General features: G+C 33.7%; 1 protein-coding gene across 5 annotated transcripts in view; it reads right to left on the reverse strand.

Annotated features, from left to right (window-relative positions):
- The window catches only part of CNKSR2 (connector enhancer of kinase suppressor of Ras 2), a 284,997-nt gene that overhangs the window by 103,598 nt on the left and 158,483 nt on the right, over nt 1-22,916 (reverse strand). For all 5 annotated transcript variants that reach the window (XM_040266671.1, XM_040266670.1, XM_040266669.1 and 2 more), the window contains 2 exons: nt 13,115-13,248; nt 7,739-7,950 (listed from right to left, as the gene is read on the reverse strand). In XM_040266671.1, the coding sequence (XP_040122605.1) occupies nt 7,739-7,950; nt 13,115-13,248 (346 nt within the window). The remainder of the gene's footprint in view (nt 1-7,738; nt 7,951-13,114; nt 13,249-22,916) is intronic.

Raw genomic sequence — 22,916 nt, forward strand, 5'->3', positions numbered from 1 at the left:
TCTGCGTTTTTGATTTACTAATTTGTACTTTGTTTAGTTCTGCTTTGGAAGTAGTACATTTTACTTGAGCACAGAAATTTCTTGTGATTAGAATCTCATTTTCTTTTGTCTCTAATAGCTGATGAATAACAGTTGGGCTATTGTTTGATAAAGACAATTTATACTAAAAAAACATAGGAGAGGGAACGAGCTTTCATTTGGAAATGTATTTGTGAATGTATTCTGCATATCTTTAAGAAATGTTTGAAATAATGCTATTAATTGTAATTCAACTGCCCAAAAGATAGAATGAAGTTGTACGACAGAAAGGTGATTTTGAAGTATGATGAGAGACCCTAGAACCTTCAGACCATATCCTCACCTCACAATGATAAAGCTCAGTTCCCAGTATCACTGCCCATAGGTCCTTCATCATGCTATTATAGGTCACTTCAAGCCATGTACTATTTATGTAGCTAAAAAGGAGATGGTATTTGGTTTTCTCTTGTTTCAACTACTCCAGTGGAAAATGATCAAGTATAATATAGAAATTAATTTTCCTCACTGCACACTGTGGACAAATAACATTCATGAGAAACACTTGTAAAATACCAACCTTGCATTCACTTGTGTGCTTTCTGTGAGGTCTTGAATTTTCAATAAATCAGAAAAGGTCTGAATTTCTTCAAACTAATACTATTCTACAATATTATTGTCAAAAATATGTTTTTATCCTATTTTTAGAAAACATGACCACTCATAACCACAAAGGGACTCAGCCAACTGTGTCTACCTTTTAGCAGGTTTATATGCACAGAAATGTGCTGTGATGGAGTAACAAGAGCAAGGAGTCTGTCAAGAGTGAAAAAAGAAAGCTGATGGAAAATACTATCATTCTGAAAAGTCACCAAGCAACTAATCTCATCCAATTTGAACCTTTGCCTTTGAAGCATGAGCAGATGAGACCAAAGAGTTAAAGTAATTTAATGCTATCCTTTTTTCCCTTTTATTTTCACATTACAATTTCTTTTCTTCCTTGAATTTTCTGTTTATTCATCCCATCTTATTCTTCAAAGAATTTTAAATGGCTCTTATTATTATTAATATTATTTACATGTTGAAGTATTTCAGTTCTTTGATTGTTTTCCCTCCAGTTTTACTGAGGGATAATTGACAAAAATTGCATTCATTTCAGGTATACAAAATGATGATTTGATATTATGCATATACACTGTGAAATGATAACCACAATCAAGCTACTTAACACATCTATCAGCTCAAATACTTATCCTTTTTTGTATATGCGGTGAAAACACTTAAGATCTATTCTCTCAGCAACACTAAAGTTTCTATGTAATAACGAAGCAGTGGAAATAAATATCTGGCACATACTGGGCACTTTCTAGTCAATTTTCAGTCTGTTGTCATTAAATTCTCACAAAATGTCTATGAGACAGATATTATCATCTTCATTTAACAAATGAGAAACTGAGCCCTAGAGTAACATTCCTAAAGTCATATTGGAGTAATAAGATGACAGACAGGATTAACAAATGTGGCTGATTATAAAGCCAATACCAGCAATCACTAATCTAGGTTGTTTCCCCTACTGTATCTGTGTTTCCAGGAATCATTCTTGTTTATCTTTTTAGGAAAGTAAAACCCATTTACACTTTCTCATTTAAAAAGAGTCTAACACACTGTTGCTAACTTTACCCCTCATTTCAGCTATCTTTTCCTACGGTGTGTTAGGGCCATGTCTATGTGAATGCATGTTTACTGTAGCACCAGGAAATACAAAACATATAGAAGAACATACATAATTAGACCTAGTTCTGCTTGATTGAAATCAGATGCTTGAATTTTGAAGAAGTAATGAAATTTTGACAAACTACTTTCCTCACTTCAGTTCAGTCACTCAGTTGTGTCCGACTCTTTGTGACCCCATGGACTGCAGCACACCAGGCTTCCCTGTCCATCACCAACTCGCAGAGCTTACTCAAACTCATGTGATGCCATGCAACCGTCTCATCCTCTGTCGTCCCCTCCTCCTCCTGCCTTCAACCTTTCCCACCATCAGGGTCTTTTCCAACGAGTCAGTTCTTCATATGAGGTGGCCAAACTATCGGAGCTTCAGCTTCAGCATCAATCAGTCCTTGCAATGAACATTCAGGACTGATTTCCTTTAGGATTGATTGGTTTGATCTCTGTGCAGTCCAAGGGACTCTCAAGAGTCTTCTCCAACATCACAGTTCAAAAGCATCAATTCTTTGGCACTCAGCCTTCTTTACAGTCCAATTCTCACATCCATACATGACAACTGGAAAAATCATAGCTTTGACTAGATAGACCTTTGTTGGCAAAATAATATGTCTGCTTTTTAATATGCTGTCTAGGTTGGTCATAACTTTTCTTCCAAGGAGCAAGCATCTTTTAATTTTATGACTGCAGTCACCATCTGCAATGATTTTGGAGCCCCCCCCAATAAAGTCTCTCACTGTTTCCATTGTTTCCTCATCTATTGGCCATGAGGTGATGGGACCAGATGCCAAGATCTTAGTTTTCTGAATGTTGCATTTTAAGCCAACTTTTTCACTCTCCTCTTTCACTTTCATCAACAGCCTCTTTAGTTCTTCTTCACTTTCTGCCATAATGGTGGTGTCATCTGCATATCTGAGTTTATGGATATTTCTCCCAGCAATCTTGATTCCAGCTTGTGCTTCATCCAACCCAGCATTTCGCATGATGTACTCTGCATAGAAGTTAAACAAGAAGGGTGACAATATACAGCCTTGATGTACTCCTTTCCCAGTATGGAACCAGTCTGTTTTTCCATGTCCAGTTCTAACTGTTGCTTCTTGCCCTGCATACAGATTTCTCAGGAGGCAGATTTCTCTGGTATTTCCATCTCTATAGAACTTTCCACAGTTTGTTGCGATCCACACAGTCGAAGTCTTTGGCGTAGTCAATAAAGTAAAAATAGATGTTTTTCTGGTATTCTCTTGCTTTTCTGATGACCCAACAGATGTTGGCAATTTGATCTCTGGTTCCTCTGCCTTTTCTAAATCCAGCTTGAACATCTGGAAGTTCACGATTCACATACTGTTGAAGCCTGGCTTGGAGGATTTTGAGCATTAGTTTGCTAGCGTGTGAGATGAGTGCATTTGTGCAATAGTTTGAGCATTCTTTGGCATTGCCTTTCTTTGGGATTGGAATGAAAACTGACCTTTTCCAGTCCTGTGGCCACCGATGAGTTTTCCAAATTTGCTGGCATATTCAGTGCAGCACTTTCACAGCATCATCTTTTAGGATTTGAAATAGCTTAACTGGAATTCCATCACCTCTACTAGCTTTGTTTGTAGTGATGCTTCGTAAGGCCCATTTGACTTCACATTCCAGGATGTTTGGCTCTAGGTGACTGATCAGACCATCATGGTTATCATGGTTATCTTTTTTATATAGTTCTTCTGTGTATTGTTGCCACCTCTTCTTAATATCTTCTGCTTCTGTTAGGTCCAGACCATTTCTGTCCTTTATTGTGCCCATTTTTGAATGAAATGTTCCCTTGGTATCTCAAATTTTCTTGGGGAGATCTCTAGTCTTTCCTCTTCTATTGTTTTCCTCTATTTCTTTGCATTATCACTGAGGAAGGCTTTCTTATCTCTCCTTGCTATTCTTTGGAACTCTGCATTCAAATGGGCATATCTTTTCTTTTTCCCTTTGCATTTAGCTTTTCTTTTCTCAGCTATTTGTAAGGCCTCCTCAGGCAACCATTTTGCCTTTTTGAACTACTTTCCTACATTTTAGCAAAATATTTTCATATTATTTAGTTAGCTAGTAACACTGATAGAGTCAACAAATATCAAGGTTCTACCACTTACTAGCTGAGTAAGATATTTAACCCATTTATAAAGTAAGGATTCTATTAGTTATCTACCTCTCGGGGTTGTGAGGATTAAATGGGTTAATGCTTTTTAGAATGAAAGTAAAAGTAGTTCAATCGTGCCAACTCTTTGCGACCCATGGACTATAATCTCCAGGCCAGAATATCGGAGTGGATAGCCTTTCCCTGCGGAGAAGGCAATGGCACCCCACTTCAGCACTCTTGCCTGGACAATCCCATGGACGGAGGAGCCTGGTGGGCCACAGTCCATGGGGTTACTAAGAGTTGGACATGACTGAGCGACTTCACTTTCACTTTTCACTTTCATGCATTGGAGAAGGAAATGGCAACCCACTCCAGTGTTCTTGCCTAGAGAATCCCAGGGACGGGGGAGCTTCATGGGCTGCCGTCTATGGGGTCGCATAGAGTTGGACACGACTGAAGCGACTTAGCAGCAGCAGCAGCAGCAGCAGCAGCAGCAGCAGCCGCCGCCTTTCCCTTCTCCAGGGGATCTTCCCAATCCAGGGATTGAACCCAGGTCTCCCTCATTGGAGGCGAATTCTTTACCAGCTGAGCCACAAGGAAAGCCCAAGAATACTGGAGTGGGTAGCCTATCCTTTCTCCAGCCGATCTTCCCAACCCAGGAATTGAACCGGGGTCTCCTGCCTTGCAGCTGGATTCTTTACCAACTGACCTATGATGTAAGCCCAATGCTTTTTGAGCATAAAAGCTCAACAAGTATTTACTTATTTTCTAGATAGGCCATCCACTGTCTATCCATACTGTATTTATCTTATGGCTTAGGGCAAATAACTGATCTTTTAATTCACTCTTACCCACAAATAGTGGGTCCGTGATATAAACTGAGAAGTTGGTTAACAAATATGATAAAGCATTTAATAAACCTCCAGTCTTAAAATAAAGTTCATGATTAGGATATTTTCAAATATTTTTCTTTATATCTGTTTCTTTGTCACTGAGTCTAATAACAGAGTGTCTCTAAATTTTAATTTTTGTCTTACATATCTAACTTTAAAATATGAATGAAGACAAAAGCACACAGTAAAAACTGTATTAAATTTCTCCTTTGCTTCTCAAAACACTATCTAGACTCTTAAAATCTTAACTCTGAACCTCTTTGAGTAAATAGGTAACTGGGAAGTTAATAGGTAGCAATCGTGGCTAAGTCCACACACTGGAAGATAAGGATATTTGCAATGAAGAACTAAGTTGAACTGTAAGGCTAAAGGACTTATACAATGATTTTAAAGTATTTCACAAGTGCTAAGAAGTTAAATTACTCATTTTCAGAAAATATAAATTGTGAACTTTTTTTTTTGGCAATCAGAGTTTATTTTGTTATATACTTCAGCAGGATCAAGCATTTCATTATCATTATTTTTAAACCCAAGAAATACTGTCACACTTGGGGATCCATATAATGGGACCATTTTATAGGTTAAATGAAGTTGTCATCAATTATTACTTATTAAGGGTTGAAGTTACTAATACTTGGGGCCTTTAGGGGATGGGCTGGGAGATTTATATAAACTCTCAGATCTCAGTACTAGGTTTGAGAGGGTGTCAAGTATTTGGTAGGGATAACTAGCATTGAGAAACCCTGGATGATGACTCTTCATCATTTAAAACTCAGCATAAACGTCACTTGTATTTATGTGACTTCCCAGGAAGACACTGGGACTTCAACGCCCATGCTACTGCAGCACTTGGCGCACTTTCCGTCTGGCCTAAAGCTGCTGCTGCTGCATCTCTTTGTTCTTTCCCTTTGGGCGATGGCTGCCTTCCAGGGAAGATTTATGTTTTACTCAACTTTGCATCCCCAGTGCCTGGCTGACTTTATACACACAACAAATATCAGCTGAATGCATTTACAGATAAATTACTCTTTGGGAATGTTATGGCCAGAAATTCATGTATGTGACAAGTAGGTTTTATTACTTAAGATCTGATTTTAAAAAGGTAAATATACATTAAACTGCTAGTTACATGGAACAATTTTCCAGTCGTGCCAGGGAATCTCTACTGGAGTATCTCTAAAGTATCTCTAAGTGAAAGTTCAGGCTATATTTCAGGTTCAAAATTAAAAAAAAAAACAAACACCTTCAAATCCAAAAGTAAAAGAACTTTTGTTTTTACTTCCTTATTCCTCTTTTAAGTATATATACATTTATTTTCTCCTAAGTTGTTTATAAAAACACTTTAGGTATCTATAGGATATCTACATTTTCTAAAATTTAAATGATATTCTATTTTATTGGAAGAGGTATGATTTGTGGAACATGATAGCACTAGGTGCTTTAAACCATAATAGTCTGAAGGAACTAACAGTTCACAGCTATTTAAGTAAGGCCTTGGTAAACTATTTTTCATAAAGCTATCAATAATCAACTTTATCTAGTGACTATAATTTCCCCTTAAACATTCTTATCTACTTCAATACAAGTAGAAAACAGCCAGAAAATTCTGGGACATAAAAAAAGAAGAGTTGATATACATTTGTTTGAGCAAGCTCCAGGAGTTGGTGATGGACAGGGAAGCCTGACGTGCTGTAGTCCATGGAGTCACAACGATTTGGACACGACTGAGCAACTGAACTGAACGCCTATCTAATAATATATAGTCAATAAGTACTTGTGGAATGAATGCGTAAAAATAAAAATCTCATGTGATGAGGCAGGGGTGGGATAATGAAGATGACAGGCAGAGGTTTACTGCAGAAGTTTACAATAGTGGAGAAAAGCAACGGTGCAAATACCTTCAATTTATGACAGTTCAAAATAACTGCCACCAGGGTAGTATAAATGAGGAGCACATGAAAAAACAGCACATGTACAGAGAGTTACATAAAGCATGATAGGTAGGGTTCTATTACTTAGGATCGTTTTGGACAAAATTTTCCATACTTAATTATTACTCATTATTACCAAAAAAGCTGTAAGGAAATAGGGTGTCAGTTATAAAGTATGTGATGACCAATATTTTGGGACCACAGGAGGGAGGCATATGGCCATGGTGAACAAGTAAGGCAGGTAAGTGGAAAGAGAAAGTTAAAAACAACGTTCTTTCTCCTCAGCTTCCACTGATCAAATCTGCACTTATCAGCAACGATCCTGCCCTTCTCCTAAAACTGGAAAGCAAGGAGTACAGAATTCCAATTAAATCCATTCATTCTTGCAAGAGGACCACAGAATTTACTACTCTAACTTTAGGCAAATTCATCTGCAAATGGTTCAGCTAAACTATATCAATTCTGGGTTACTTTCTTGGTCATGCATGGAAAAATAGGAGTCAGATAAAAAAAAAATCCTGGGACATGGTAACTTTAGGCCCATCTTTGCTTTAAATATATTATGTCCTTTCTATTTAAAATCCACTCAAAATTTACCACTTCTTATAAAAAAAAAACAAAACAAAAATCAAGATGAAATTTTACCCAGAAAAGTCCATCTAAGATTTTTTTAATATCTGAGAAATACAGAAATTTGATTTTAAGTTAAGTTATGTTAACAGTTAAGTATTGATTAAAAAAAGAAAAAAAACCTCTTGAACTACTTCAGTTTGGCAACCTCTGATATACAAAAATTACATGTGATTCAAAAAGGTTTCTATGTATTGTTAAGTTAAAACACTGCCTTTGGGAGGCAATTATTCTTTCTTACCTTTGGAAAATTTAGAATAAATTTTAATGTCATGCCTTATATTGTTGAGATTCCTTGGAAGCACACAACAGAAACAGATCAATTACAAAGATGCAAAAGCTCTCAGGTAATTTTCGCAACCGAAAAGCCTAGGAAAAAAAATTGAGATTCCCATACCAGACAAACTCCTTCATCAACGTAAGAGAAGACTTCTTACCATAAGTTGGGGTGCTTTCTCGTCTTCCTTGACTACTTGATCTTCCCTTCTCATATTCGTAACAATACAAGACAGTGTCTTCCTCGACAATATTAAACCTCTTTCGATATTCTTGATCCAGAAATGAGTTTGGTGATTCAGATCCCTTATGCACTGGCTTGCCCACCATGTGTCCTCTGAGGTCTTCACAAGGAAGGTTTCCTTTTTCATCCCTAAAGAAAGGGTAAAGGAGAAGGATGTCGGGAAGTGTTAGGGAGGTAAAATGGCAGAGGGTTTAAAGTAGTAATAATATCCTTCCTGTATATCTTCTGATCTTTCCAAACTTTCTTTGATGTTTATAGGGCAATTTTTAATCATTCCTATTTTGCAGGGGGAAAAAAATGCCAAGACTCAGAGAGGTTGAATGACTAGCCTAAAGGTTACACAGGTAATAAATGATACTGCTAGACATGGACCATGGATAATCTAACTCCTGCTCTAGTTCATGTTCACCATACTATGGCATATAAAAGAAATCATCTCAGCACATAAATTGCTTTTACTGCTTAAGAAAATAGGTATAATATTAACAATGCTAACAATATAGGCTTCTTCTGCCAGTTCATCTAACTGATTCATGGTAATATTTGCACTGCTTAAAAACAAAGATGTATTTAAGAACTACCAGCTCTATGAGGGTACTGTGACCTTAAGAACCAAGTTAGCACTATATAAACTGGTATTTTAAGAATTTCAAACAGTTTGTTATTAATAAAATAACCTTGGTGTAAAGAATTACACTCTGTATTTAAACAGTATATGTCTAATTTAATAGTAAAAAAGATATGTTCCTGGAACTCATTCAAAATGGATATATCAAAATTTCATTACATATTAGCAACATTCCTTGGGGAGAGAGGGTGGAGAAACTTGATCATATACAGAATTTAAGAATGGGATTTAAGATGATGACAAATTGATTTTTTCTTCTATAGGATTCTGAAGAGAAGAATCTCTAATAATTTATGAGATCCCTAAAACTCTTACTCACACAAAGTATTAATCACACAGCCAGGTGATTGGACCCATAATGAATGGTGTTTCAGTAGAAATATTCCATTTAGGATTAGTAAAAATGAACTTTGTTTATCTTATGATAATTTCACTAACCAGCTACAAAATTTTTATTAGAGAAGCTCACATTCTAGAACATGACTATAAATGCAAATGCAATATTTCTTTCTTCATGGATCATTAATTTTATTTCTTCCAAGTTCTATTTCCAGTTCTACCCTAAACAGAACCATGAATCCTATCAAACCAAATAAAATTTAACTTTATGTTAAATGCCAAGGGTGAAATCTTAACTCTACAGAATAAACTGAATTAAAACAAAACAGAGAAAAATACCAAATTTTAATTGACCTACTAAGTCTTATGAGATGGTGATGAGCTTATAAATATAATGCCAATTCTAAAATATGAGTTTCAGCTCAGCAAAAATACTATACTATTATACTACAGTATACTATATCTCAGGTATACGCTGGGTTTGTCCAAATGAAGAGAACTATATTCTTATTATTTGAACTATGTAGAAAGTAGTAAATAATATTCAAGAAGGAATCAGCAAGCTGGCACTCCTTAATTATTTTAAATAAAAGTGCTGCTGCTTACCAAATTATAACTATGAAAGTTAGTTCTTAAGAAGAAGGAAATATAAAACTCAGGCACATGTATTTTCGGCTAGGTAAAAACTTTTCCTGAACAAATTGCCTGGCACTTTTTGTTAAGTCAGACCTCTAGCAAAAAGAAACTGACACTGCAATTAGCTTGGAAACAGCCCTAATGAACCTGGGGCACTGGAGGTTATGCTTCTTTATAAGTGGGCAGATGTTTCTATCAGTCCTGTGACATGAATAGTAATGCAGCTGAGATCAGAGGGTGATTCAATTCTCACCACACTCTCTTTATAGGGATACACCCTGTGGTAGAAAATGGGAAGGGCTGGTATTCCTTATTCTATCGTGATATGAAAGAGGGGCCTTATGCCAACAAAGAAGATTTATTAGAAATGTCTATATGGAATACATTTAATAAAGCTAAATTAAGAAAAGTATAAACCAAAACCAAACTTTACAGTAGAATTAATTGATACATGACTTGCATATACAAGTGTGTGTGCCTATGTGTATATGTACTCATATTCTGCATTCTGTCTTTTCATTCAGTTGTGTCCGACTCTTCATGATCCCGGGGACTATACAGTCCATGGAATTCTCTGGGCCAGAATACTGGAGTGGGTAGCCTTTCCTTTCTCCAGGGGATTTTCCCAACCCAGGGATCGAACCCATGTCTCCTGCACTGGCAGATGGAGTCTTTACCATCTGAGCCACTAGGGAAGCCCTATACAGCTATCAGTTCAGTTCAGTCACTCAGTCATGTCCAACTCTTTGTGACTCCATGAACCTCAGCATGCCAGGCTTCCCTGTCCATCACCAACTCCCAGAGTTTACCCAAACTCATGTCCATTGAGTCAGTGATGCCATCTAACCATCTCATCTTCTGTTGTCCCCTTCTCCTCCTGCCTTCAATCTTTCCCAACATCAGGGTCTTTTCAAATGAGTCAGCTCTTCGCATCAGGTGGCCAAAATATAATAAACCTATGCTTTTGCTCTAAAAAGTGTTTAAGGGAATCGATGAAAAGCTAGACAACTGCTTCATTGTACTATCTTTATATTTAATGGCTCATAGTAAAATTAATGAGATAAATTAGTACTTAAACTTCATAGTTGTGCAAGAATTATAAATTCTTAGTTTTCAAGATAAAATAAAGAATTTTGGTTAAGTATGAAAGTTCACTATCTACTTTGATAATGAAATTGTATATAGTCATATAATAAAAAATGGACTAAACCTCACTCACATATATATGAGTGTTTTCCCTCTCAGTGAAAAAGTCACTTTTGCGATCACATCCTTTTACTGGAATAAATGTGTTTGAAGAATGATAAAGTCTACTTAATGTGACAATCATTCCTAGCATTTTAAAGGTTTTTGGTTTTAAGATGAGAAAGCTTTTATTATTCACAATTCAAATTATCACCGAAATGCCGATCCTATGAAGACAAATGTTTTTAATGTAGGAAAAAAAATGCTTAGATGAGTTTAATTGGATAAATCTTTCATCATGAAAATAAGGGGGGAAATGCCATGGCTGTAACTATAAAAGAATGACAAATGCAAAAACTTTTATGACTATAACTTCAAGTGAAATTAGAAAATGCTGATAATTTATACGAGGCTGTGGTACAAAGGGACTCTGATGTATGTATTTTCTAACTGATATATCAAACGACTGTGTGACTAGGTAACTACTAATTTGACTCAGAATACAGTTAGAATATTCTGTTAAATTACACGCTAGACTAAGAATCAATTAAAGTGAGAGATGAGACTCTAATTATGAATCTTCCTGAAAAGTATGGAGCATTCAAGCAATACTACCAAAACAAGTACTATGGTGTTGATACTTCAGTCTCTTACATTCTCCTGTTTTTGTAAATAGCATGTTTAAAGCTTTTTATTGACTTCAATCTATTGCCTTCATATCTGCACCACACTTGGAGGACAGAACTATATTCTTTAACACTCTTGTCTTCTGAAATACATTTTAAAAAAGGTGTCTAGGAAATATTGTCTTTATTACAAGTTCCTCCCTATCCAAGAGAAAAAGAAAGAACATAAAAAAACTGCAGAGATTTGCTAAAAATAGTTTTCTGAGTTTATCTGGACATGTGGCACTCTGACAAATAAGGTCTTTTAAATAATCATTTGTCCTGAATAAAATCTTTCCAATGAAAACAAACCAAAAGAGGCATTTCCTATTTGAAATACACATGCTTTTATTGTTCCTTTTACAGGAATATTTTAAAAGTCCAACACTACTTTAATTAAAATTCAACTTACATTTGACTAGGATATCAAATGAATTTGTACAACTGATTGTAAATCGAACATAAGAGTACAAATTATATATTAGTAAGATTTTTGAAACACCAGCTTAGCAAATTATATCTTTTCACAAACCATGTTCTCACAACATTTAATTTTAAAAAAAGACCTTAAATGTTTTTAAAATTGGCTGTAGTTTTATTACTAGATGACAACACAGGATTTGCAGACATGCCATGTTGTCATGTAGCATTTAGATTGTTAAATGTCAGTAGCATCATAGCCAATAGAATGAACCATTAGATGTATTAAAGTAAAGAATAATGAAAAGTAATTAAAAAGAGGAATTTCCATGCTTTGATTTAATAAAGAATTTTAATATTAAGTATAGCTTGAAAACATGAGACATTAAATTATTGTTTTTGGATGACTGCACAACTAATTTAAAAACTGAATCAAATACTTTGTGATTGGTATTAATTATCTCCATTTAGTGCTGGCCTTTTCCCATAATTTTTGTATTCCACAGGCTGGAAACCAGAATGCTTTTGGACAGAATGCATGATCGCACAGAATTATATTCTTCCACCTGCCAGGAATTTCAAATAGGAATTTGGAACATGAAATAGAGATACAGCCTCCAGAAATCTGAAAATAGGCTTTAAAAGCAACTCATTCTCTTGCAAACTCTTTCTACTTTCTGAAAGAAACATTAATGAACTAACTAAGTGGAAACTGTAGATACAGAGGTATTGGGGGGAAAAAACACTCTCTCTCATTATCATCCAAGAAAAAAAAATTCTTCCTAATTACATACATTTAAGAAGGCATAAAAGTTACCTGTAACTTTCTCATTTAGAGAAAAAGTATGGAATGCTCCAAAGTAACCTCAGATTTCTTTTCTTTGTCAAAGAGCCTCACTGATTTTTTTTCACTTACTAAAATAATCCTAAATTGTTACTTTTATATTAGTTTACTATTATTTCCTATTATATGAGATAATGTTTATATGATATTTAATGTAGAGTGTTTAATACAAATCATAGTTATTGTTATTACTAACTAGAGTACAAGTCTCTATGTTGTTTAGTTGCTAAGTCATGTCCAGCTCTTTTGTGACCCCGTGGACCACCAAGCTCCTCTCTCCATGGGATTTCCGAGGCAAGAATACTGGAGTGGGCTGCTACTTCCTCCTCTGGGGGATAATCCCAACTGAGGGATTGGACCTGCATCTCCTGCATTGGCAGGAGGATCCTTTACCACGGAGCCACCTGGGAAGCCCACAGTCTCTATCATGTAATGTTTTTTTCCAGAATGTGCTCAGAATTCTTAACTGAGAAAATATTCAAGGTGTTCCTTGAGAATTTACTTCACAGTTTTCATGCACTGAGGTCAGTCTTTGGCTGGAAGCTACACAGAACAAAATGATGGTTAGTTTGATACCTGGGAATATATGGTTCTGCAGGAGGAGGGGGGATGTAGAGATCCTGAAGGGCAGAACTGTCTCTTTTGGTGGGTGTACTGATGGTGCTGGAAGGCGTGGCAACGCTGCTTGTGGGACTTCTAGGTATAAGAGGCTGGTTAAAATGAAAAAGAAAATACATACGCACACAAACAACACACAAACAACAACAACAACAATGACACAGTTATCATTTTTAAGTGATCTATTTCTACAAAGTTTTTGAACTTGGCTGAAATCAAGAAGTATGTTATTTAGCACATGGATATTCCTTTGAATCTTCAAAAACAAACAGATTTCCATTTAGTTCCTAACTCACCTTATTGTGTGGCATAATCAGTTAAAGCTATTTGTAAGGTAATAATATCACGCAGTGTTTCATAATGGAGAGATCTATCTCACAGTTAGAAACTTATTTGAATTTGCTTTGTTAGAATCCCACTTTTGAAAGAAAGATAATAAAGACTAACTTCCAAAAGAATGAGTTCACTTATATCCTGACTGATTATACAAGAAAGATTATTTCAGATCTTTTCCCAAAAGAGATGCATTATACTCCTAAGTCAGTAGAAAGTCACAGATTCTCAGAAAACGTTACAAAAATAGAGTATGAAAGGCTAATATGAGAATATTTCCTAGGAAAATGTACTTCTTCCATAAATATAAACAGTACTGTCTTCTCAAAGTCATTTTATGGTACATCTTCAAAAGTATGGTGGTTAGTGTGACACAATCATTTCACTTGTCATAGGCACACACATTTACCATTGCTTAAAGTAACTTTTAATTGTATACCTATAGATCTTATTTTCATGCCTGTATTTACCTATTAAATAAATTTTTTAAAAATTAAGATATTCTATTTACTGAATTAAGCAATACATCAGGATGCATTAACTTACGAACACTCCCAATTCTAAGCATCACAGCATTTGGAAATGATATTGTGGTTTGAGAAATTAAAGTGAAACTAAAATTCACACATGTTCATCTTACAGATATCTGACTGATTAGCTACATATACAGTAACATTGAGAAATAAGAACTTCAATGTAATTGCAAACAAAAATGATGATCACAAAATGAGCTGCATCTTCACATGACAAGATGTTGCCATTTTAGCCAGTATGAAAACACTTTTAGGATAGCTGTATATAGACCCATAGTTCTATTACTTTAACATGTATTGCTTGACACTTAAAAAATGGCATAGTACAACTATTTTATATTATGACAATATTTTTGTACAGATAAACAAAATTTGTTCAAAAATCCAAGCATAAATACAATGTACAATGTAGGTCCCTGGGGTAGGCTACATAGTTTATGGCTCAGTTCATGGTTTTTGACCTTCCTTTTTACTCAGCTCACCTTAATAGCTTGAAATCACACATCCTGCCAAAATGACGGTTAAGTTTTAATCTATGTGAAATAGAAATTAAAGAAAGAGAGAGAGAAGGGAAAAATAATTGATAATTTATTTTGGGATTCTAGAATATTCTATCTTACATGATATTTATAAAGTCTGAAAGTTGACATGTCGAAGAATTTTTATCTATTTTGAAAGCATACGGTAAAGACTATGCTGTTTAACTACATTTAAATATGCTGACTTTGGAATAGCACTAAGTTAAACTATGTGTGTCTTTTAGAAACAAAAATTTTGGCAACGGGAAATCCTGAAATTTATATAGGTAATCAGGAGTTGCCCGTACAGATGAACACCATGAAGCCTGAGGAAATAAAGAATTAAATTCTTTCTAAGAATGTATTACAAGTCTCTCCAATAGATCTTTGAAAGATAGGATCTTTATGTTAAGTGTGATCTGTAATGTGACTGTTTACAAATTTTTCCTGTCAGGATATCTTATTATTAAATACAAATGACACTAAACAACAAATCTAAACAAAATTTCATAATTATAAAAATGTAAAGAAAACATTCATTAAACAGTACATTACTTGCCAACATTTTCTATAACTGATGCACTGTGAGAGAAAAACGTATATTCAGTATGCTTTTTAAATGCTCTAATATGCTCTTATTTTAAATTATCTTTAACACTATGAGTGAACTTAAAAACAAGTTCTAAAAACATAACATTAAAAAATAATCTAAACATTTTTTATTCTCTTTCTTCTTTTCTAGGATTACTACTTTAATTCTGGAGACTTCGCTCCTTCTATTTTACCATCTGTAGAACTAAAGATAATTTCTCTTGCTATCTATTCCTGTCCTCCGCAAACAAAGAGGTAGGAAGGAAGGAAAAAAGGAGTAGTATTAGTCAGTGATTACAAGTGAAGTGTGAGGTAAGGACCAATAAAAGTATTTTCTTCTGCCTGGACTGTTACAAGGATTGTCTATTTCGGGTACTTGATCCTTCTCCTTCCAGGAACTTTAAATATTAGTCATGTCAACTTCCTTCAAATTGATATTTTCTATAGGTTTCTATTTTTAGCACAGATTTGCTATTAATGTTCTCAGCACAGTTAAACTAGCAAAAATGTAGAAGAAAAAGACAGATATACTTAAACAAATAACAGGTTTGATTGTCTCAGCTGGTTCAATTAATTCAAGTCATTGAAAAAAACCACCTATACTTTCAGAGAAATAAGAAATTAGTTGATTCAGTTAACTCTACTTACTAGTTATTTTTTTAACTGGTAAATCATAGAAAACATTTAAATTGGGTTATCATGCTGATATCTAGCTACTTAAATCAGTATGCCTTGTACTAAGTATAAGACACATGATAAATAATAAATTTATTCAGTATATTTTTGTCAAGCTAATTCAAACTAAAAAGTAAACATTATTCTTGAGAATATTTTAAAGAAGACATTAAGCAATGGAAAAATAAAGTATGGCAAAATAGAATCTCCATGGGAAAATGGAAATAGCTACTTAACCCCAAAGGAAATTTGTGATAATTTATAACGCCTTTAAAAAGCTCTAAGTTAGGACAAGAATTGAAACGTTACAAAATATAAATGACAAAAGAATGAAAATGGCATTAAAGAACATTAGAAAGATAGGCAAAATATGACTAAATAAAGCACAAAATAAATGATGCTATTAGTTGAAACTATCAGTGAGAAATTCCTAGGTGTAACAAATGCCATTAAAATTATACCTACCACCAATAACTATCTAATACACACAAAAAGTGGAAAACACAGCTTTCCTCAAATCAAAAAGCTCTCTCTGGATTTAATTCAAAATACACATATGCCTGAATTCAGACAAAAACCTAAATATGTGAGTATAATAATGCAGAAGGATAGTTTTTCCTACCTTGGTAACATTTACTTTAATAATTTCTTCATAAAATAGTATAAGGAAAGTAGTTTACCATTGTACTATAAAGAATTTCCAATTTAAGGGAAAAAAATAGAAATAAAGGATAATATTTTTTTAATTGTACCACTTTGCTATTTTGACTCTTTCTCTTATAATGGGAAAATCTGCATAGGAAGAAAATTAAGAACTATTATCACTTATGGATAAAATACAAGGGTCTTTTAAGATTGCATCTTGTAACTCAAGCAAGCATGAAGCTTCAGTCTAACTTGATCAACTTCGGTATGCAATCAAGCATGACATGGATCCATCTTGGATTCTATCCAAGTGGGTTTATTTTCTGAAAGGACCTTTCCACAAAATTTATTTTTCATATCTCAATAGTTCTAATGACAAAGTTTTCCTTCCAGATTCAATGAAGCTCCAATAGGAAGAACATATTTTGCATACATACTGTTACTCTTCTAAAAGAAATCTATGACAGATTTTTGGGGGCACAGGCATGCATATTTTGAAATATCCAAACTGTAAATAAAATGATCATATATGCCTCTCTTCAAGTATACAGTTATAACCATAGTCAATTAATGATAAGTTACTACTATGAACAGGACTCAGAAGTATATTATATTACGTACACATACATTTCTCATATTGTCAGTTTGAACTCTATAAATACCTTTAAACTGTATCCCAAAATATGGTACGGCACAAATCTTCCTCTGAATCATGAGTGATGAATTTAGTAAAAATATCCTACTCCTCCAGTTTAAACATCATTGGGAGGCTGTGATTAGTATAAACTAAAGTTTTCAGCTTTTGTAAGGGATCACTGAAATCTCACTTTAAGTCCTCTGATGGCTCAGGGCCTTTCCTCGTTAGAGATTCTAACATCTCTAAGGTAACTGAGCACATCTGGAAGGCATTAATGTACCTCTGAAAACCATACGGCCTTAAAGACTATGAGAGAAGAGCGGCTATACCTAAAAAACTACAGTTAAAGTTAAAGGTTTTATTGGAAACATTTTACATATTAAGAACTTCTGGCAAGCATATCTTAATTTAGTTGTCCATCTATCTGGTAAGTGACCCAGCTTTCATAGAGCTATATAAAGACTTGAATGGAATCAATGACTTAAAGACTGTCCCAATGTTAAAAGATGAAAATGGTGCATTACACATTATGCAGTTATCTGTAGAGCTCACTAATGCAAATATCACAAAGAGTTTGCTTTCTCTTCCAGAGGGAAAATACTCATTGAAATATGAATGATTACATCAAGTAGAAAACCTGGCCATTAATTTTCTTCACTCTTGGGAGTAAGTACAGACTCAACTGGAACACAATACCCCATTATTTTAGCACAGAACATTCACACAAGTCCTTAGTTCAAACACATTTTTATTATAATTCCAATACAAGTACCAGAATATTGTTTTATGTTAGCAGCTCTGAGACATCTAAAGAAATGCTCCAGAGAAAATGTATTCTGGATTTTGGGAGGCAAGAAGTTGCAAACAATCTTGTAAATTTCTTGATCATATAAAGAATACTAGATCTAATTTGGAAAAGATTTTCTTAAGTATTCAATGATTTGAAGAGTCTAAGTAAGAGAAGCACATGTATTCTAAATTCTCCCACTCTGTTTTTTTCTCAGCTTTTTCTAAAATACAAATTTATAAATACAAAAGACTTGAGTCTTCTTAAAGCATGTAATCTTCTCTTATCAGACTACAAAGAAAAAAACATTTTTTTTCAACCACAGATTTGATCAGGAAGCTGTATCTATATAAGTTAAAAATAGATCTATGGGCATAAAATTATGTACATTATTATATAATACACAATAATATACACTTTAGAGTCACATCAAAAAATGGCTTTTTCCAGTTAATCATCAAAATTTGCACACTGTACTGAAACTACCACTAGGATATTTATGCTGTCCACACTTATGGGCATAGTTAATACTGCAACATTAAAACTGAGCTTCCAATTTTTTCACCTTACACTACACATTATTTTTAGGATATTAACTAAAGAAAGAATAGGAAGCTAAAGAATAGAAAAACTAAAAAATAATTTTTTATATTAGGTAATTATTTGTAGTCTGTGTTAACATTTTGAAAGCATTTGGTTGAAAACCACAAATGTGATTTAGATCCTTTAATTAATTTGCTTAAACATTGGTGAACAAAAATCTGATGTGACAATTGCTTGCAGCTATTTACTAACTTGAGCATGTAAAACATGTAATTGTTTCTGCCTCCCAGTCAGCACAATTACATTTTTAGTTAAAACTTATTTTCTTCTCTAGTGTCATATCTAATATTAGTTACTTTCCTTCCTTCCTCCAAAACATGCTTTTAAAGCAAAATTCTCAGAAACATATAAACTTTGCTTCTAATGTTTCTTTGGCCGCCCCATCCTATAACTTTGATATTAAAATAAATTTTATTATTGCTTATGTTTTTATTTTTACAGTGACTTCAACCATTCATATTCCTATGTATTTGAGATGTAACATTATCAGTGTTCTTCAGTCGTTACACCAGTTGATAGACAAAACTGAGTACTACGACTATTTGCTTTCCATTTTTTCTCTGTGCAAATGTATTTAATTTAAATATCCTGTAAAAATGGCATCAAGGTAATGCTAAGCAATAACATTTAAAGTGAAAAGCACAAAAACCACACAAAAAATTATCACTTCGATATAAAAGACTTATGGATTAGAACAGTCTAGGAGCAATTCTAACGATACAGCTTGATATCATTTTACATTAAAAATGTCTAATGAAACCTGTATCTGTAAATCGAATTCCAGCACTGATTTTAGTGATTATTTTTGAGATGCATTTTCACCAAAAAAAAAAAAAGTTGGGTTCCTAAATGTTTAAAATTGTTGATTCCCAGTGATGATTTTAATCAATATTCTCACCAGTGTCCAGCTAATTCTCCCATACATCTCTTTTAAGAAGAAAACAATACCACTTGTGCAAGCTGGTGACCTATGCACGCTAATTTAAGACGACAAACATCAAAAAATATACACTGAGGTTCATCCATAATTCCCCAGGATTTTTTCATTGAATTTCAAGGACTTGACCATAAGCAACCACCATGCTTACCAAAATCCAGGACATTAGTAGAGGGTGCTACTAAGGACATGTTATAAAAACAGTTCTCAGAAAGCAAGGAATTGCTAGTTTGCTTTCTCAGAATAAAAGATTCTACCTCAGGTAGACCATCTCTACTATATATAAACGGGTGCAGATGACAACAAATTCAATTCCAGATTAAATCTGCTTGTAGTATTTGACTAAAATATCTTTAAGTCTTTCAGTTTTATTGCAAAATATTTGAGAAATCAAGTTTAACAAGAGTTGCCAAATTTCATGAAATGTACTAATGAAATTGCTCTGTGAGCATGAAGTTGAATTGTATGCTTTTGCTTATTTGGCTATAATTCCACAAATGATTTTCAAAAGAAAATCCAGATTAAAATTTGTCATTGGAGTTAATTAATAATAGAAGCTACTATTTGTTTTAGAACTAAAATGACTTTTATTAAAACATGTGTATTCCTCAAAAATCTTCTACCTTAAGGTAGATAAGGTTATATTTTAGTTGTGCAGGTACAAATTATTTCCTTATTAGTTTAAAAAATAATTATTCCTTTGTTAGAATTAAGTTGTTCTCTTCATTAGAGGCATGTATTAGCATCTACCTCCAAACTACACAAATTTTGCTATACTTTATCTGAAAATGCTAAGCCTGGTATCATAAAAGAAAAAGATGAAATGGACGCATTGAGGTTAAATATATGCCACAGATTGTTTCTTTTTTGTAAACTCTATTTGAAAAAATTCTTAGTAGACTATTGGTATACCCTATGAAGAAATAACCTAATGTCCAATTCTTCAGGCTTGAACATGAAAACTTGTATTCAGGTGAGTTAATGGGCATTTTGGCTCCAACACACCAGAAGCAGGACTACAGTAAGAATGGCACTTATGTCTGCACAGGGGACTGTTGCTACATTAAGCACTTAAGTTTCACATATGAGGTCCTTTCTTGGCCACTAGGAAAAATATGTAGTCTCAGGCAAAGTTACAAAGAATCCAGAACTGCCTGTAAGACTTGATCATCCCACTATTTCTTTGATTTTTTCCCCTTCTGGAAGCAGTCTACTTACAACCTCCAGATCCTGGAATCTTCAAGCTTTGTCCATTTTGGTTGTATTCATTCTCTTAAAATCCTGACCAGATACTTTCCATTATGCTTCTGGTTTCTTTTTGCATTTTAGCACAAGCCCAAGCCTTAATACCAAAATGAAACTCTGTAATAGTACATTTTCAGGTCTTCAAAATAGACTTTAGGAAGATATGGTGGCGGGAGATTTGGTAGTGGTGTGCTATGTTACAGGACTAATCCATTGCCCTTACTCTTAAGACTTTGTTTTACTACCACCTGTAAATATTTACTTAAAACTACTACTCTTTCTTCTGCTTCTTAAAGTCAATTTTCAAAGTTGAAAGCAGGGTCCCTCCTTGCCTCCTCCAACCCATTAATAGTATTGTTCATCTATAAAGAGTCGAGCTTGGACAATACATTTTAGGTGAACTAAATGCAGGTGAAGTAATGAATTTATAAAAATGTCAACACATATAAGCACTTATGTAAATACTGATTTTATTTTTTTCTGAATTCAGCATTCTGAAAAAGTAAATTTACAAGTATAGTCAGAGTAACTGAATAGGCAATAAGGAATAAATATACTTAGTGATCTGATGAGGCACATTTCTTGGCATTTAGGAATGAACCTAGAAACAGTGTCTTAAGTATCTATTATAATTAAGGAATGGTGTAGAACAATTTAAAAAATTAAAGTCTTTGTTCTCTAGGTTTAAACACACACACCAAATGTATGTGTAGCAAAGAAAAAAAAGTCTTTCGATTATTTCAGAATTTTCTATAAAAACGATTCTTAACTAGATATTGTCATTAGCTTAATTCCCCAGTTTGTGCTCGTGGAAAAGAATCTAAAAGGGGACCAAACCATCAATTTATTTTCTAGAGGTATTCCCTCAAATAGAGTTCATGGATCAACAAGAAATTAGCGTCTTTTTGGTGTTCACTGTGAAGCAGAAGGTTCTAGAGAGAAGCTGTTAAATTTAACCACACATAAAGAGAAGAAAACTTAATGGCTGAAAGGGTCTCTTCTTCAGGGTTCCCACCTTTCAGGCTCTGAAGAAGGATCTTTGAGGAAGACATGTCAATAGAAAACTACAGAGTGGAACAACAAAGTAACTTACAACGTAGTGAGAAAATAAAATGATGTGATGGGAAGGTCTGATTTGCTAATCTATGAATTAATGAGTCAAATACTGGTCTCTAAACTTTAATGATCATCAAAAATCTTTGATAATAAACATATACTGCAAGTCAAGTGCATTTGGACATATTAATATAGTTTAAAATATAGTTTTATACATCTTTATTTGAAAAAATAGATTCACATTAAAAATTTAAAGATCTTAATGTTCTTTTTATATTTTTATCTTATTTAAGTATAATGCAACTTTGAGGCCAAGAAGTAGGAAAGTTTTAAACAATGAGAAATCATTATAATCTATAAGGCCATTCATATGTAATGAAAAATTGAGAATTTCAGGGGAAAAAAAAAATCAAGACTGGTGTAAGGTACTAATACAGAACTTAATAGCAGCGATAACAATGGCATTTTCATTTATTGCTTTTCTTTTCAATCTGAATAACAGGAAATGTTCTATTTCAATGGGCGACTTTAATTTTTAAAAATTAAACTTCTATGAAAAGTAATGGTCTTCTATTTTAAAAGTGCAGGTCTTGTGAAGAGTAAAATTTTCTTCTATGATGTGTTTAAACATTATAGCCTGACTGAAAAGGAAGAAAATGTATTATTTCCTTGTCTTTATCAATCAGAATATTTTTATCACTTCCTAGATACCTCTGGTTCTTAATGAACCTAATTTATCAACATCCAGAATAACATTTTAGAGTGATGTTTCATGCTGAAGAAAAATGCAGAATTTCTAATGTAACAATTTCCCTGTTTTTGCCTTTGTACATGGTGGAAATGAAAAAAATGATCCATCAGGAAGAACGTAATAGGTACATTTTAATTACTATCTAAAACTTTCTCTACCTACTGTTTAAAAACAACTATTCTGATCTCATGAGCTGATTTAAAAGAATTCTATAAACTATTATCTAGTTTCCTCAAGAAGTGTATATGGATATAACTTTTAAATGGAAGATTATATCACAAAATGAAACCTCTCACTTTCATTTCTATCCACATTTTAGCTTCAAATAACTTGTGCTTTTCTTTGGAATTATGCTTTAAAATGTTTAAAAATTAAGGCAGGGTTCTTTATCATTTGATTTTAGTTATAGTGATTTTGAAATTTCATCACAATTAAGCCTATTAGGATCA

Source organism: Oryx dammah, unplaced genomic scaffold (assembly GCF_014754425.2).
Source record: "Oryx dammah isolate SB20612 unplaced genomic scaffold, SCBI_Odam_1.1 HiC_scaffold_23, whole genome shotgun sequence".
Lineage (NCBI taxonomy): Eukaryota > Metazoa > Chordata > Mammalia > Artiodactyla > Bovidae > Oryx > Oryx dammah.